A 17,625-nucleotide genomic window follows, 5' to 3' on the forward strand; every position below is an offset into this window, starting at 1 on the left:
GTCCAGGGTCGGCTGAGAAGGGCTTCTGACTCCGGAAGCCTGAAGCTGAAGGAACGACCGCTTTCCAGCCACTTGGAAAGGCGATGAGACAAGCTGTTGACATCGTGACATGCGACAAAACTTCCGAGCTAAAAAGGCCACCCCGATCAGCTATGCTCCAGGACACTCCAGCTTTCTGAGACACGCCTCTTTCGTCTTCATTACGGTCCGGCCACAGGGCATCCGTGTAAAATTGCTCCACACTGAGATTGCTACCATAAAACGTCGGGCAGAGACCCCAGAGGCGACATTCAGGCCCCGTGATCTGTGCCTCGCGTGACTTCCCAGTGTTTACGTAGCACTGGTTAGCAGACTGAAGATGAACAGTCCGTAATCTAAGAACCCGCTGTCTAGAGAATAGTGTGTGGATGGAGCTGGAAAGCATCATGCTAAGCGAAACAACCAGGGCAGTGAAAGACAAATACCATGTGATCTCACCTTTAACAGGAACCTAAACAACATAACAAAGAAACACGCAAAATAGAACCAAAGACACTGAAATAGAGACCAGGCTGACAGTGTTCAGAGGGGAGAGAAGAGGGAATTTCAGGGGAGAATGGGAAGGGTTTACAGGAACAAATTTAAAGGACACATGGGCAAAAGCTAGGGGGAGGGTGGTAATGGGAGGGAAGTGGGGAGGGTTGGGTGGGTGGGCTGGATTGGGAGTAAAAGGGAGAAAACTGTACTTGAACAATGATTTTAAAAAAAAAGAACAAACTTACCTTAAAAAAAAAAAAGAGAGAATAGTGTGTGACCCTCGAATTACCAGGCCTGGGGCCGGCGTGCAGTGTCCTGACCACTGACCATCTAGGCCAGACAGTTTTCAGCCAAGGAACACACAAACATTATTCCATGAAATTTTCCTGCTTAGTGTTGTTTCAGAAAGCATACTAAACACATTTAATTACACTACTATCACGAGCATCTATTACTTTTCTTTCAGGTAAGAAAATGTGCTGTCACAGTCAGTTCAGTAAAGGTCAGCGCATCGGCATCCGCATCCGTATGAAACACTGTTCGCACCTTCCCCTCCACGCACGGAAGAGCGTCAGCCAAGCATCTTCTGGGGCCTGGAGCCATGAGCTGCCTTCTTCCCCCTGATTCTTCTTCTCCCCCATGCTGTGTGCGGAGCATTTTACGTCTCATATCCGAGCGGGGAAGGGACGGACCCGGCCCGCGGAGGTCACCCGGGAGGAAACACAGGGTTCTCTACGCAGCATCATCCAGGGGCGGCGCGCACTGCCTCCTGGGTCTGGCCGTGTTGGGGGCTGAGACCTCGTTCCAGGAACAAGCCCCAACCGATAACCACCTGTGGCCTGCAACATCGAAAGCAGTGACTTCTCACTTTCAGATAAGGAAAAAATTACAAAGAAATTCTCTTCCTTTCTTAAAATCGGAAGAATTCCTATATCTCCAAATTATTCACTATCTCCAAACTGATCCGAGCTCTTCGTAGAAAAAGCTGGCACATACTGAGTCAGTCACATGTGAGGTACTATACACAGTGCTTCACATATTTTATTTCACATAAGGAAGAAATCAATCTAACTTTTCAAAAGCTCGTAACACAAAATAAGCAAAACATTAAAATACATAAAAAACTATTCACAAATTACACAATAAACAAATACCCATTACTCAAAACAACATACCAGTTTCTCTAGACACCCAACTATCTACCTTTTGAGAATATTTCTTACTAAACAGAATAAAATAGAATTATTATTTGTTTTTTTTCTTGGATCATTCTAAAACTAACCTCTCCAACCAGAGCTAATTTTCTAGTATAACTTTGGAGAAAAGGTAACACTTTTCAAGGTAAGTGCTGACTTCTCTGACTCTGAAATAAGAGGTAAACATTCCACTGAAAGAAGAATTTCACAAATCATCTCAGAAAAATATAAACCATTACTTGCATGCTCCAACAGGATTAGATTTCTTAAAATAAAGTAACACACTTTCATCTCTGACAAAGATTAAATTAAATGTCTATCAATAATAGCTCCCTGAGTGTCAGAAGTAACAGTTTCCAGCAGTTCTATGTAACTGTACTGCAATGTGTGTACTACAAAAATAATCCTTCACATCAGCAATGGCAATACTGATCTGTGGACATCACTGGGGTGTTTCAATGAACTATTTCTTCAGTACGCCCTTCTCCACGCATGGGATCGTCCCACAAATCACATGTTAGTGCCCACGTGTGCTGTGCCTAAGTTAGTCACTCACCAGAACGCTAACAGTCACATCCCTGCTTTTTCTTTAGAAAGATATAATTTAGTTATTTAAAATTACAGTTATTTCTCTTTTACTGACTAGTTCCAAACAAGTTATCTACAAAAGGAATCCCAAACCATCAGCTGGAAAGTTATAAGCAAATGATAAGCTATATTCAAGGCTTTCAAGCTTTTTTTTTTAAGATTTTATTTATTTATTTTTAGAGAGAGGGCAAGGGGGAAAGATGGGGAGAGGAACATCGATGTACAAGAGAGGCATCAGTCTGTTGTCTCTCGAGCACCCCCAACCAGAGACCGAGTCTGCAGCCCGGGCATGTGCCCTGACTGAACAAGCGACCTTTTGGTTTGTGGGATGATGCCCCAACCCACTAAGCCACACCAATCAGGGCTTTAAGCGTTTGAAAATAAAGAAAATGCTGCTTGTGACCAGGGCAATGTTGCAGTACGATTTATGATGCAGCTACAAGAGCCGTTCATTTTAAAAAATGCACATCTAGACAATGACCTGCAACTGCTGATCAAGATGGAGGCACAGGTAAACACGTCTCGCCTCTGCGCACAACCACAGCACAAACTACAGCCACACTACAGAACGATCATCACCCAGCACTGTCAGACAATCTGGCTGTGGATTTACAGCGTTTAAAGGAGCCTTGGTTGTGGACAACCAAGGATTTAAAGAAGCCACATGCATCCAGACGGCAGCAGGGGTAGAGACCCTGACCGGTGCAGAGAGGCGTGGAAACAGGAAGGGCGGCCCCACACCCAGGTGTGGTGGCTAAAGAAATGGGAAGGATACCTCAGGAGTGAGGGACCCCAGCCCCAGTCCGACCACCCAGCCCAGGGTCCCAGGGTGCCAGGAAGCTAAGTCCCCATAACTTCTGGCTGTAAAAACCAGTGGGGGTTTGGGTGTGGGCAGAAGACACTGCATCCTCTTAAAGGGCCCACAATGGATTTAGGACTCACGCAGACCCACCCCTCTGGGATTCAGGACAAGGACAACAGCTGGAAGGGCACCAGTGGCATACGGGGAGAAAGTGAAGTGCGGGTGCAGAGACAGCTTCCTCCGGACAAAACTCCAGAGGCCAGGCAGTGCACTGTCCCCTCTGCAGGCCCCTCCCCCACACGGAGCGACAGAGGGGTGACACAGGGGTTGCCCTCACCTAGTGATGACCCAAGGCTCCACCCCACACAGCTTAACAGGTGTGCTAAGACAGGAAGTCGAAGAAGTTCTACCTAACACACAGAAACAAACACAGGGAGGCTGCCAAAATGAGGAGACAAAGAAATATGGCCCAAATGAAAGAACAAAACAAAACTCCAGAAAAAGATCTAATTGAAATGGAGCTAAGCAACCTACTGGATGCACAGTTCAAAATACTGGTTATCAGGATGCTCCAGGAACTCCGTGGGTACTTCAATGCCATAAAAAAGACCCAGGCAGAAATGGAGTTTCCATTAAGTGAAATAAAGAAAAATCTATAGGGAATCAACAGTGAAGAGGATGAAGTGGAGAATCAAATCAACAATTTGGAACACAAGGAAGGAAAAAGCATTCAATTATAACAGCAGGAAGAAAAAAGAATTCATAAAAACAAGGACAGGATTAGGAACCTCTGGAACACCTTTAAATGTACCAACATCCGAATCATAGGGGTGCCAGAAGGAGAAGAGGAAGAGCAAGAAAGTGAAAGCTTATTTGAAAAAAAATAATGAAAAACCTCCCTAATTTGGTGAAGGAAATAGGCACACAAGTCCAGGAAGTACGGAGAGTCCCAAACAAGTGGGACCCAAAGAGGACCACACCAAGACACATCATAATTAAAATGCCAAAGGTTAAAGATCGAGAATCTTAAAAGCAGCAAGAGGAAAGCAATTTCCTACAAAGGAGTTCCCATAAGATGGTCAGCTGACCTCTCAAAAGATACTTTGCAGGCTAGAGGAGACTGGCAAGAAGTATTCAAAGTGATGAAAGCAAGGATCTGCAACCTAGATGACTCTACCTAGCAAAGCTGTTCTTTAGAATGGAAGGGCAGATAAAGTGTTTCCCAGATAAGGTGAAGCTGAAGGAGTTCATCATCACCAAGCCATTATTACATAAAATGCTAAAGGGAATACTATACAAGAAAAGGGAGATCAAAATGAGGAACATTAAAATGGCAATAAATTCACAACTATCCATTATTGAATCCAAATAATAAGCCAAGCAAACAAGCACAGCAGAAACAGAAGCAGAGATCTACAGGTCATTTGGAGGGTTATCAGTTGGGAGGAGGAAGGGGGAAAATGGAGGGAAAGGTACAAGGATGAAGAAGCACAAATTGGAAGGTACAAAATAGGGGGATGTCAAGAACAGAACAGGAAATGGAGAGGCCGAAGAACTTACACGCATGACGCATGGACATGAACTAAGGAGAGGGGACACTAGGCGGAGGGGGCAGAGGGGGAAATTGAGACAACTGTAATGGCATAATCAATAAAATGTATTTTTTTAAAAGTGAATTGACTGTGGTAAAGACTGTCTACCATTGTTAAAAAAACAAAACAAACATCATTCTCACATTTATCAGTAAGTACTTCGTACCTCCAACAAATACTGAAGGTGGCAACAACCATGGTTATACTTATTTTGAAGTCAAAGTCAAAAGAAGCATAAATTAGAATTAACAGAAGCTGCAGAAAATGTCCAGAATGTACACATGTGCATGCATTTCCAGCTGAACTTTCAAAGAATCTGCATGTAACCAAATGAAAACCTTGAATCCAAACGAACATCAAAAATATTCAAGTTTTGTGGCACAGTTACTCTAATGAAACCAAAAAATAGAAGACTGAATAGGAACAGCAGTGTATTTTTAGGAGGGAAACCAATCACCGACTTCCTTTTACCATAAAAACATCGACAAGTCAACATTTTCGCAACACTGGCCAGCAAGTCATTCACCAGGCGAGCATTCATTTGCAAGCGATGTACTTAAAATGTGTTCGCTTCTATATTTGGATGACGTTTATTAATCAAAACCATCGTAGTCAGAATTCCAGTCTTAATAAGTTTAAACCATAACTTATCAAAGCATAGTCCCAACACTACATAATAATTCTACCCGTTAGTTTTGATCTGCCTCCTGTGAAAAACTGACTTTACAAACAGCGCTTTTGCCCAGTTTCTCCAGAGTAAACGCCTGTAGGCCTACAACCTGAAGTGGCGGTCGACAAGGTAGACTCAGACAACCCCTGCTCAGCCTCATCGGGCTTTGATAAACACGGAGCCATCGGGTGACGCAGCACCGTCCTCCTGCTCCGTGACAGTCTCTACGGTCCCAGAGGCTGACACAATAACCACTGTTTTACTTGCTGACACGGGCTTTTGTTTTTCAGCAATAGCTGCACAAACAGCCACGATCTCATCACTTTCAAAGTCATAGTCGGGGATTGACTTCGGTGAGACGTGGGTTGCTTCCGCGGGTGCCGCACTTTTTTTAACCCTCTGGGCTACCTTCTGCTGCTCGTGGAGCGTTCTTGCCCAAGAAAGGTCTTCTTTCCATATTTCAGGGTTCATCGGGTAGATGTGAAGGGCTACTTGGAAACTTCGAATTGCCTAGGGAAAGAAAAGGTCAGGTGTTTTTGTTGTTTTCTTTGCTTTGTTTTAAAAAATGAATGTATTTAACATAATCCACAATATCCACATATATATGTATGTATATGTAGGTACAGATAATATACACATATTTTTTTAACATAATAGACTATAAGGAAGGAAGTTAAGGCTGTGTCCTACCACTAATGATGATCACGATGAAAAAGACAAAGGTTATGAAAGTGTGAAAGAAAGTGACCGACGCACTGCCGATGAGGACTAAAAGTCCGTTCAAACAGAGAGACTGTGGTTCAGAACGAGGCGAGTGCGTTGCTCGGCTTCTGCAGACCAGCAAATGCACGAATCGAGGGACTCTCCCGGCTACCCCACGGCCGTCGGGAAGGCGCCAGGAGTGCACGCCTTTGAAGCCGCGTGTCAGAGGAGACAAAGGCAGACACTGCACAGTGACACCAGGGTCAGTTCCCCAGAATTACTTAACGACTGTAACCATACGCACACCCAGTGTCAGAACACCCTAGCATAGAAAGCGAACACTGACGGAACCGCGGACGAAAAACCGGTAGGGAAGCGGAGACCGGGACAAGCCCGCGGAGCGCAGGGACCGGTACCAGACCTCTGCACAGCACTCCGCCCCACGGCCGGCCGCAGAGAACACACACTCTTCCCAGGCACACGGGGAACACCTTCCTCTACAGGCCCCATGCTGTATCACAACACAAGTCTTTGGGACAACCATAATAGCATACATAATGAAATATTTTTTAAATGAATAAATAAATAAAAAGAAAATTCGCACTGAAAAAAAAAGAAAAACCCAAATTTAAAAAGACATACTAACCATCCAACCATCTTTTCTGACTCTAATGGAATAAAACTACAAATTATTGCAAAAGGATAACTGGGGAATTCACAGTATGTAGAAATCAACGTACTCTTGAACAATCGGTAAGTTCAAAAAGAAATCAAAAGAGAAATTAGAAGGTATCTTGACACACATGGGAATGAAAATACACGGAAAGTATGGGATGCTGCAAAAGCAGCACTAAGAAGGGAGTCTCTGTACATGCCTATGTTAAAAAAAAATCTCAAGTAAAGAAGCCTACCTCTAAACTCAAAAATTAGAAAATGGGAGTAAAAGATAGAAAATTGTGCTTCAACAACAATTAAAATAGAATTAAAAAAAAAAGACCAAACAAAGCCTATAATCATTTTCCAATATACACAACCAATTCTGCATAAAAATCTAAATAATTACTCATAGACATATACCCAACTCTTGACTTTTAATTTATTACCTGTTCTATTTAACTACATATTTTGTTATGTTTTTATACACAGGGTAGGGCAAAAGTAGGTTTACAGTTGTGAGTACACAAAATACAGTTTATCCTTATATTACTTATTAATTATTGTATTGTTTCTTGTACAACCAACTGCAAACCTGTTTTTGACCTACCCCTGTAGGAAGAATTATTATACGTTAGAAATTTCAGCTTGCTTTCAATATATTTTTCATAGTACAGTAGAAGCTCAGTTCTTGAACTTTATTTGTTCCGGAAGAATGTTCGAGAAGCGACTTGTTCAAACACTCCATCACGCCTTAGGGATGCATGCATGACTGATCACACAGGTCAGCATGAGAGGGTGGTACAGTCAAGAACCAAAGTTTTGTTCAATGATCAGAGACACTTTTTTCCATGTATAATTTGGTCAAGAACCAAACTGCTCAAGATGGGAGAGGTTCAAGAACTGAGGTTTGACTGTATCACTTCATTATGACATTGAGCAAAGCAATTTTTAACCATTCCAGTCTTTCAAAATGACATTAAGTTTAGCTCTGGCCAGGCAGCTCAGTTGGTTAGAGCATCATCCCAATACACTAAGGTTGTGGGTTCGATTCTCATCAGGGCACATACAAGAACTAACCAGTGAATGCACAAATAAGGGGAACAATGAATCAATGTTTCTCTCTCTGTCTCCCATCATCTCTCCCTACAAGCAATAAATTTTTTAAAAAACATATTTTACATAAAAATTACAAATTTAGATTTTTTTCAAGTAGAACCCTAAAACACATTAAATGAGGACAAAATAACACATTTAATTCTTCCAAAAATTACACAATACAAGTATGATGGATATAACTACATCAACAGGAAAGAAGAATTGAACAGGTAGTCTGATTTTCAAAACTTAGAATTCTGACCCATTATCTCACGCACAGTATATTTTCTCTCCTTGTAGGACAATATTTTGCTAAACATTCTGCCCCAGAGTTTTTTTCCATTACCACAGGCACTTACAAGCAAAAGCACACTGATATGTAAGTTCTGAATAAAGGAAAAATGGAAAAATTATTATGTAAGTTTCTATTTGGTTCTTTTACCTGTTAGAAAACCAAATTCCCTGACCTCTTTTCCAGCTCTACTATGATTTAAGTCCGCGGGAGAGAAAAGATGACCATGCTCAATGGCAAAGAAGAAAATGGCCTTTGACTTCACTGGTTTCCAGTTACTGTGAATTTCACCACTTCACATTATCATTTTTAAGTTACTTTATTCCAATCAACTCTCCTCTCGTCAAAATCCCCTACCTATGATTTCTGAGTATTTGACACACATTTATTTCATAAGCAGAAATAACGTATTTACAAGTGCACCAGGAAAACCTGAGTTATCCAAGACTCACCGGGGCCAGTGCTAGCAAAGGTAAATTCAGGGTTTACCAATAATTTTAGCCTTGAAAGAAACTTGGTTTTTATTTTGTTTTTAACCACGAAGGCCTATAAAAGCATGAAAAATATTTGTTTACTTAGCGACAACAAGGAAGCCTGGCGCTGCTGGATTAGATCCGCACGTACTTCTGGGAAATCAGCCGTCAGGAACACACAAGCCCCGTGAAACAGAGCGGGGTGGTCCGCACAGCCAGTGCTCACCTAGGCGGCCTTAGCTACCTACAAGGCACAGTTCAGACAAGCTGACAAATCCATCAAGTGCCAGTTTATAGTAAACGTTACACGATGAGTATTTCATTTTTATAAGCTTCTACACTTCCCCATTTTTCTCCTCACGACGCCTACAACTTCTCAGGCCAGAGAGCTATCACCGCCACACTCCCCCACTCCACTTCCTGCCTTCCCCGGCGTCCTCTGTCAGTGCTCTCGTCCCCATGGTGATGCGCGGTGAAGCGCTCACACCGCTGTATAGTGCGGTGAATTTAATGACAAGAAGCATTACCCCCAAAGCTACTTATTTTAGACTTAAATGAGGTCTACCAAATGCCGATATTTTGTTACATTTTTTATTAATTTCCATGATTCCAAATACCTGAAAAATATTCTGACCCTGATATAGTTGGCATATGATGGAAAAAAGAGTAGTAACTTTGATCTGTGTTCGTGGTTTAATACCTTTAAGAGGTAATTTGCTATTTATTTTTTTGCACTGATTTGATAAATGGTTAACTTTTTGATCGAAACCCATCAAAATAAAATGCTAGCATTATAGCCATCTGCCTTCCTTACCAAGACTATCTCTCCCAAGCCCAGCTGCGCACGCCCCAAAGTCTGCCACGACTCCCAGGACCGCGGGTTCCTCTGCACGGCCATTTCCGCTGCGTGCACTGCCGGGAACATTTCGTGCAGCGACATGAGGACCTACGGCCAAAAACAGACACAGAACTGTCAGCAATGCCCACAAACCAGCAAGCTCCCAACAGATAACCACACAGGAACAACCCTTTTCATTTTCAAAAGCATATTTTTAGTCTGGTAAACATAGCATCTCAGTGGTTCTGACCCCCACCACTGCCGTCCAGGGTCAGGAATTATATATCCTTCTTCCTATTCCTGAAACATCAACTATAAAAATATGGACCATTCCCTTTCCAAGTACTGAGCCCCACTGTCCACCTGCCCGGAGCCACGTAGCCACGCCGGGCCACGGCAGCTCGGAGCTGTCTGACCTCTCAGCTCCACTTGCCTTTATTCTACTCGTAGTGGGGACTGAGGGGCCCCAGGTCTCGCTGCGAAACTAGGTAAATTTAAATTTGTTCAACCGCACTTCCTGTCCCTGGGGCACATCCTCCTGCTGTAAAAATCACTCCAACACTCCGCGGGCCCTCACTCAACTGGTTCTTCACACCACACACCCCAGCAAAATTGGGGAGTTCCAGAACCTCCACCTTCGATCTACAGCAAAGGGCTGATTTCATCTATAATTTCGGGACCAAATGCATTTCACAAAATTTCTGACACAACCACCATTATCAGGTTCCAAATTAAATAATTCATTTCATACAATTCACCACCAATCTTGCCCTTAATATGTACATATTAAAGGTTGAAAATGACTTCTCCAAAAGAAGGTCCTCACACCACTTTTACTCAGGAGACGTAATTCATTTGGGTTTTTCCGGGATAAACTAAAATCAAGGCTGACGGGAGGGCACCCCAGGCTGAGACCGCCGTCAGGAAAGAAGTCGGCCGGGCGAGTGGGTGGATAAGGGGGCACGACAGCCACTCCCGGCCAGAAGCACGTCCGACACGCTGGGACCTGCAGCCTCCTGGGTCGCTTCATCCAAATGCTCAGAGGTTCTCACGGTGAACTTCCCCACAAAATATCAGAAATGTATTTTTAAATACAAATGTTATTTTTCAACTGTTGATAACCTCGGGACCTTCTGCTAAGAACTAGGCCGCTTTCAGGGAAATGTCATCATCCAGAACCCAATCCATCGGACGCAGCTCCGTTACTGCTAAGTCCACCACGATCGACCCCCAAGGACAGCAAACACACTTCGCTCTTTCAGGAGATCAGCAGCGACTTCTTCAAAGACGTCCACCTGCTCACACCTCACCATAGTCAGGGTGAGGAACAGTCAACGTTATTGTGAAGGCAAACAAACTTCTAAATTGGGTACACAAGGAAAAGCCATAAATGATATCGTAACATTTCTTCCCAAATAAATTGTATTTAGTAAAGAAAACGGAAGAAAACGCTACTTTGGCCCATCGGTGCTCACCAGACACCACGCAACTGCGTAAGGACAGTGAGGTTCCGCGTCACCCTCACCTGTGACTTCATCTCGTACAGCGTGGCGTCGTTCGGGGTCAGCTGCAGCGCTTCGTCCCACTTCTGAATCGCCTCTCGGTACCTGCGGTTGTTACAGTTACTTTCATTTCAGATTTTTAATAGGTTCTTGAGCGTATATCACCGAATTTAAAAAGCAGATACTAAGGAGTAATGGCTGATCAAGAAATATCTCTATTAAGAACTGATACCAACGATGTTAAAAAGGCGGGAAAATTTAGGAGATAAAGAGAAAGGACAGCAAAAAAAAAAGAAAAACATAAATAAAAGAGATCCTGAACATCTTTCTCTAAGATTTTATTTCCCGGGCTCACAAGTCACCACAAGAGCTTTTCTTTTTCTCATCAACCTCAATGTCTGCATGTGCTGTCACTCATTCTAGAGGTGCTGGGTTGGCCAAAAAGTATATTTAGCTTTTTCCGTGTGATGGCCCTCGTAGTGCTTAGTTGTCTTGAACTTCACTCAAAACAATTTTGTTAGATTGTATTGTGACAGCTGTCCTGTCAGCGTGCATTTAAAAAAAATTGTCAGAACTGGTGAACTTTCGTGCAGCCACTTTAATATCGAAAAGTAAACATGCAGCTGAGACGCAGAAAAAGGTCTGTGCGGTGTGCAGTGTGTGGAGAAGGTGCTGGGACGGGTCAAACATGTCAGGAGTGGTTTGCAAAGATTCCTGGTGCTGCTGACACGTCAGTCAGTGATTCTCTGCTGCGGGGCTGTCTCGTGCGTGCGAACCTGTTTGGCGGCAGCACTGGCCTCTCCCCACCAGGAGCCAACACGGGGAGAGAGCTGGCCTGCTCCAAATATCCAAATCAGTAAAGTTATTGGTGAGAATGAAAAATGTGTCTTTCATTTTATAGAAAAAGCCAGACGGACTTTTTGGCCAGCTCAATATTACAAAGAACTCTTCTGAGGAAGTTACAACCCACTTGCAACCCCGGGCTCTAGAAGGGAGCAGTCTAGCTGACAGAGACGACAGTTTAAGGAGCAGCCAGCTAAGTTTGTAGAAATGCTTCAGTTTCACGTCTCCTTGTCCACGATAAGCTCCATGAGCGCAGAGACCGTGCATTGCTCATCACGAGCAACGTTCTCCTGGCCACGTCTCTCCTCTGAGCTCCAAAGCCTTAGAGTCACCAGTACCTCCCCCTAGAGGTCCCCAAAACACCTCAGACTCAGCATGCCCACGCCTGATCCTAGCACACTCCCTGGCAAATATGTAGAAGCACGGAAGCACTCTTCCTTTTTAAAAATGAATTTAAGGAATGACTGAGTCCTGCACGTTGTCCAAAGCAGTCATGTTCACAGCATCCTTCACGAAGGTTAACTCGCGTGCACTTGAACACTTGGATGAAGAGAAAGTTCTAACTACCAGAACAGTTTTCATCGTACTTTTCTGTCTTGCTTCGTTCCCCCAGTGCTACTAGTTCTGCTTTCGAGGGCTGAACAGAAAATACATAACCCACCAGTTTTCTTTCCTGGCTACGTACAGAACGACCTATAGAGATTATGGAGAAAACCACATATGCGCCGGTCCCTGCCATAGATCCGTGAAAAATGATATTCTCAGAGTGGGACCCAGTCACCCGCATTTTTTTAAAACTTCCAGCCCTGGCTGGTATAGCTCAGTGGATTGAGTGCGGGCTGCGAATCAAAGTGTCGCAGGTTCGATTCCCAGTCAGGGCACATGCCTGGGTTGCAGGCCACGGCCCCCAGCAACCGCACATTGATGTTTCTCTCTCTCTATCTCCCTCCCTTCCCTCTCTAAAAAAATTAAATAAATAAAATCTTAAAAAAAAAAAAACCTTCCTTAGATAATGGTAGTAAAAATCTGGGGTGCGAACCACTTTTAATATCTCTCATAGTATATTAATCCCTATCATATTCGATCTTCTTTTGAACCACTGCCTGTCACCCACTCTCCAGAGCCCGCAAGTTCTCTGTTCCTGTGTATCATTTTGCACGCACCATGCACCATGTGTTCCTGTGTATCATTTCCCACCCAATGTGGAAGATTCAAAGCAAACCTAAGACAAATGTGAGCTGATCTGCACTGACTTTTAAGCAGAGGCAGAGAACTAAAGAAATAAAGACAGAATTTGGTAGGAAACACAAAGCTGAAGAACATATGGGGGGGACTCCCAAAAAACAGAATTTATGTATAAAAAACTGTGTATTTATTCTTACAGGCTGAAACTTCAGCCACCTTCAGAGTACTCTCCATTTGATGCAATGCACCCATCGAGACTTTTCCCCACGGCTCAAAACAGTCTCTGAACTCTTCGATTTTGATGCCTTTTAATGCCTCTGCCGTTTTTTGTTTCACCTCTTCCACACGGACAAAACATTTCCCCTTAAGGGCTTTTTTCATCCAGAAAAACGAAAAAAAAAAAGTCACTTGGGGCGAGATGGGGTGAATAGGGAGGTGGGGCACGGGGGTCAGGCTGTTTTTGGTCAAAAACTGCTGGACACTCAGCACAGTGCGGGCAGGTGCCCTCTTAACTCACCCACCATGAAATGGGCAAAGACACTGAAAGATTTTTAATGTGATAAAAAATAAAGTATAAAATCCACAGGACCATGTAGAGTACATCTCAGAAAAAATTGTGAAAGGCTTCGTATCTAATAGATAATGGGGAAATAAAAGTACGTGACACTCAACAATACTTAATATAATTGAACAGCCATTTCTGATTACTTACAGCTATTCCGTATAACTTTCTTAATAAAATTACATAGATAGGTAGACAGATAGATATAGATATCTCAAAGAAATGTAATCTTTTCGTGCTATTATCCACTAAGCTTTAATATTACCTCTAAAAGCAGGAGGTGATTTCAAGCCTATCTCTAAATAATATTTCCCAATGTTATTGTAGACACAACATGAAAGGCTTTTGCAAACACACTGTGTTCTGTCTTCTTTCTCTAGAAAATTACCTTGCTCCTCAATGACAACCTTTCTCACTCACCATCTGCTAACAAGTGCAGCAGCCGTCGGTTCTGCAGGCCTTACACGCAGCAGACGCACCTCTTCCGACGCCGGCCAGTCTGTCGCTCATGGGCCTGCTGCCCCCCACTCACGCCTCCGCTCCCCTCGGCTGCACCTGGGCCGCGTCCCTGCCACACACCAGGCCCGTGTCCTCGCGAGTCCCCGGTGCCCGCACGCTGGCACCACTAGCATTCTGTCCCTCCCCCCCTGCACCGACTCAAAGGCTCTCTCTCCACTCGAGCACCAACTTGAAACCCCCTGCTCTTCATGAAGACCACTCTGACCACACAGTAACACTTATACTTCTGAAGTATGTGTTTTCAAAAGCATTCTAAATGTAATAATTTAACATACAATTATTTTCATGAAAAGTTAACTCATTACTTACGAAAATCCTACATGATTGGCACTGTTTGTTCTCATTTTACTGAAGAGGAAACCAAGGTTGAAAGCAGCTACCGGGCCAATGCTAAGGCACACGGTATTAATCCTGCGAAGACCAAGATTTGAAGCCAGCCCTTTAACTACAAGACCAAAGCTTTCTCCAGCTTCCCCAAAGCCCCCTCCCATTTAACACTTCTCTAATTCTCCATGTAGTTTTATCTTCTCCTTAGTAATGAGTTCAAAGATCAAAGATTTAGTTACATACTCTACACCCTGCAGAACAGGCTAGCCTGTGATATTAGATGGTGCTAATTTGTCTCACCTTCCCTTCTCCAAGAGAAGTCTGGGGAAGCATTGAAGACATGAAAAGTGGGGGGACAGGAGCATGGAAGACATGAACAGGCGGGACAGGAGCTGGCTAATCATACATTTTATAAAAAGTAAAGAAACAAAAAAGTCTACCCTAACACAAAAGTAGCAAACACTTTAACCTTACTTTTTCCACCTCACCATCCCAGGTACAGAAACGACAAGAAGTCCCCAAGCCTGGGGACTGGGAATGTGGACAGAAAGAACCAAGAGCTCGGGACGCAGAGGGACCTAAGAAGCTGGGGTGTCTGAGGTCTCAGGAGCCTGTGTGCCTTTCGACGAAGGGGCTGTAGGTCTTTGTTCTCTAGACCGAAAGCTCCCTTCAGGGGGTGATAGTTCAGGCTTCATGGGCCACACAGCCTCTGTCTGCCCCAACTGCAGCCTCGATTTCACGGCGGCGCGCAATCGGCCACAGACGCCACGGAAACGACAGCGCACGGCAGCGCCCAGACAGAACTTCAAGAGAGCCGGCTGTGGTGCGCCAGCCCCGCTCTCCTCGGCCCAGCGACTGCCCTGTTTGTCACATTTGTCAAATGTCCTTTTTACTTCCGGTCTTCTCTTCTGCCTCACTCAGCCAGAAGCAGTTAGAAGGCCAGGGAGGGCATTTGCGACAGCGTACGGGGGCGTGTTTAGCTGTCACTGTGACCCGGAGGCTCCGGTGGCAGGGGGCGGGGAGGGCCTGCACAAAGGGGAGCCGTTTTCCTCTGACTACAGAGAGGCAAGCACGGTGGGCATTCGCCTCGCCACTGCGGCCGCTGCATTCCTTCTCCTCCCTCCTTCCTCCCTTTGCTCTGCTTCTCTGCCTGCAGCTACAGGGCAGCGCCACCCAGGCCCTCCAGTTCCGGATCCCGGGAAACTTGGCACCCGATAAATCGCCCATCTCTCATAATTATGCTCTCAGAGAACACAGTGTAGATGCGCTCCACGCATCTCTGCATCTCTTATCTCCACACCAGTGCGGAGCACTCTGGCAGCTGCCAGCCCGGAAGCACTGACAGATTAAAGACCTGCTCTGAAGTCACAGTGGTTAATGAGTGACCAAAGTCTGACTCAGCCGGTTGGAAGACAGCCCTAATAGTATCCCGCTGAACCAGCACCAGGATGGAAGGGAAAGGCGCGCAGGTGAGCTAATGGCCTCCCCCAGGGAGGAGCAGCTGGTGGTCAAGCCCTGTGAGCACACTCATTTATCAGGAAGAGATATCCGAGTGTTTAGCTACTTTGCTCCCAATTAGATTTCTGATTTACGAGAACTCCAAGTTTAATGAGCTCTATAGCTATCAGCGTATTCATTTAATAAATATTTGCTGAGCACCTACTCTGGGCCAGGTAGGATTCTAAGGACTGAGGACGCAGCATTCAACAAGTTTTAAATGCACCTAGGTGGTGGGAACAGGCGGAAGGGGGTAAAGAGGGATAAATGATGATGGAAGGGGACTTAACTGTGGGTGGTGGGCACACAGTACAATACACAGATGACGTATTGCAGAACTGCACACTTAAAACCTATGTAACTTTTAATTAATGTTACCCCAGCAGATTCAATGAAAATTTTTAAAAGATACAAATAGCCCTGGCTGCTGTGGCTCAGTGGACTGAGCAACACCCTGCGAACTGAAAGGTTACCAGTTCGATTCCCAGTCAGGATACATGCCTGGGTTGCAGGCCAGGCCCCCAGTAGGGGGCGTGTGAGAGGCAGCCGATTGATGTATCTCTTACACATTGATGTTTCTCTCCCTCTCTATCTCCTTTCTCTTCCCCTCTCTCTAAAAGTAAAGAAGTAAAATCTTTTTAAAAATAAAAAGATATAAACAGACCCTGGTCTTCTAGATCTTTCATCCTAGAACATCTGTGGTAGAAAGAAGGCAGAAAAAGACAATAAACACAGGTTAAAAATGGTAAGTGCCATGACAAAAAAAAAAAACCCAGAGTGACATGGTAGGCAGTGACCATGTAACTACACAGAATGCATGTCAGGAAAGGCCTCCAGGAAAGCATGTGAGTGAGGTCCGAATGCTAAAGTCCTCAGCCGTTCATTGACTGATGGGCATCTGGGCTGCTTCCAGCACTTAGCTATTGCAAATTGTGCCATGCAGCAGAGAGAAAGAAGGAGCTCCTACCCTTTGCAACAGCTTGGATGGAGCTGGAGAGCATTATGCTAAGTGAAATAAGCCAGGCAGTGAAAGACAAATACCATATGATCTCACCTTTAACTGGAACCTAAACAACAAAACAAAGAAACAAGCAAAATATAGTCAAAGACACTGAAATAGAGGACAGGCTGACAGTGAGCAGAGGGGAGAGGGGAGGGAATTTCAGGGGACAATGGGAAGGGTTCACGGGAACAAATCTAAAGGACACATGGACAAAAACTAGGGGGAGGGTGGTAATGGGAGGGCAGTGGGGAGGGCTGGGTGGGCAGGCTGGAATGGGAGTAAAAGGCAGAAAACTGTACTTCAACAATGATTAAAATTAAAAAAAAAAAAAGGCCTCAGCCAACTGAAGATGTGGAAAGAGTTCACTCCTGACAAAGGGCAGAAGGAGTGCAAGGCGGACTGAACACCCCACCTTGAGGAAAGGAAAGAAAACTGCCAGCACGCACGGCTATGACAGGAGGCAGAAGCCGGGGAGAGGTGCAGGAGGCAGGCAGCTGCCACAACCATCAGGGACCAGCAGGCCCTGGTTATGAGGACGGATTTAACAGGATATGCGATGAGGAACCCGTGGAGTTTTACGTAACACAGAGACTCCAACTGACTTACATTTTGAAAAGATCAGCGAGGCCCAGGGGAGGCGAGTAGATGGCAGGAGTGTGTGAGTGAGCACAAGAGAGCAATTAATTAGCAGGCTACACGAGTGACCTACGGAAGCGATGACAGATTAGACCAGGCGCCAACAATGAAAACAGAGGGAAGGATAAAG

General features: G+C 44.6%; 1 protein-coding gene across 5 annotated transcripts in view; it reads right to left on the reverse strand.

The window, feature by feature from the left end:
* Positions 1-730: 730 nt before the first annotated feature.
* The window catches only part of TTC33 (tetratricopeptide repeat domain 33), a 31,875-nt gene continuing 14,980 nt past the window's right edge, over positions 731-17,625 (reverse strand). For 4 of the 5 annotated variants that reach the window (XM_045847837.1, XM_045847838.1, XM_045847840.1 and 1 more), the window contains exons 3-5: positions 10,947-11,028; positions 9,398-9,529; positions 5,269-5,874 (exon numbers count right to left, since the gene is read on the reverse strand). In XM_045847837.1, the coding sequence (XP_045703793.1) occupies positions 5,521-5,874; positions 9,398-9,529; positions 10,947-11,028 (568 nt within the window). In that variant the 3' untranslated portion in view covers positions 5,269-5,520. Of the gene's footprint in view, positions 1,356-5,268; positions 5,875-9,397; positions 9,530-10,946; positions 11,029-17,625 lie in introns of those variants that run through there. The other variant, XM_045847841.1, reaches the window with a different exon arrangement.

The sequence above is a fragment of the Phyllostomus hastatus genome, unplaced genomic scaffold, assembly GCF_019186645.2.
Source record: "Phyllostomus hastatus isolate PE091 unplaced genomic scaffold, TTU_PhHast_1.1 phas_contig_58, whole genome shotgun sequence".
Classification (NCBI taxonomy): domain Eukaryota; kingdom Metazoa; phylum Chordata; class Mammalia; order Chiroptera; family Phyllostomidae; genus Phyllostomus; species Phyllostomus hastatus.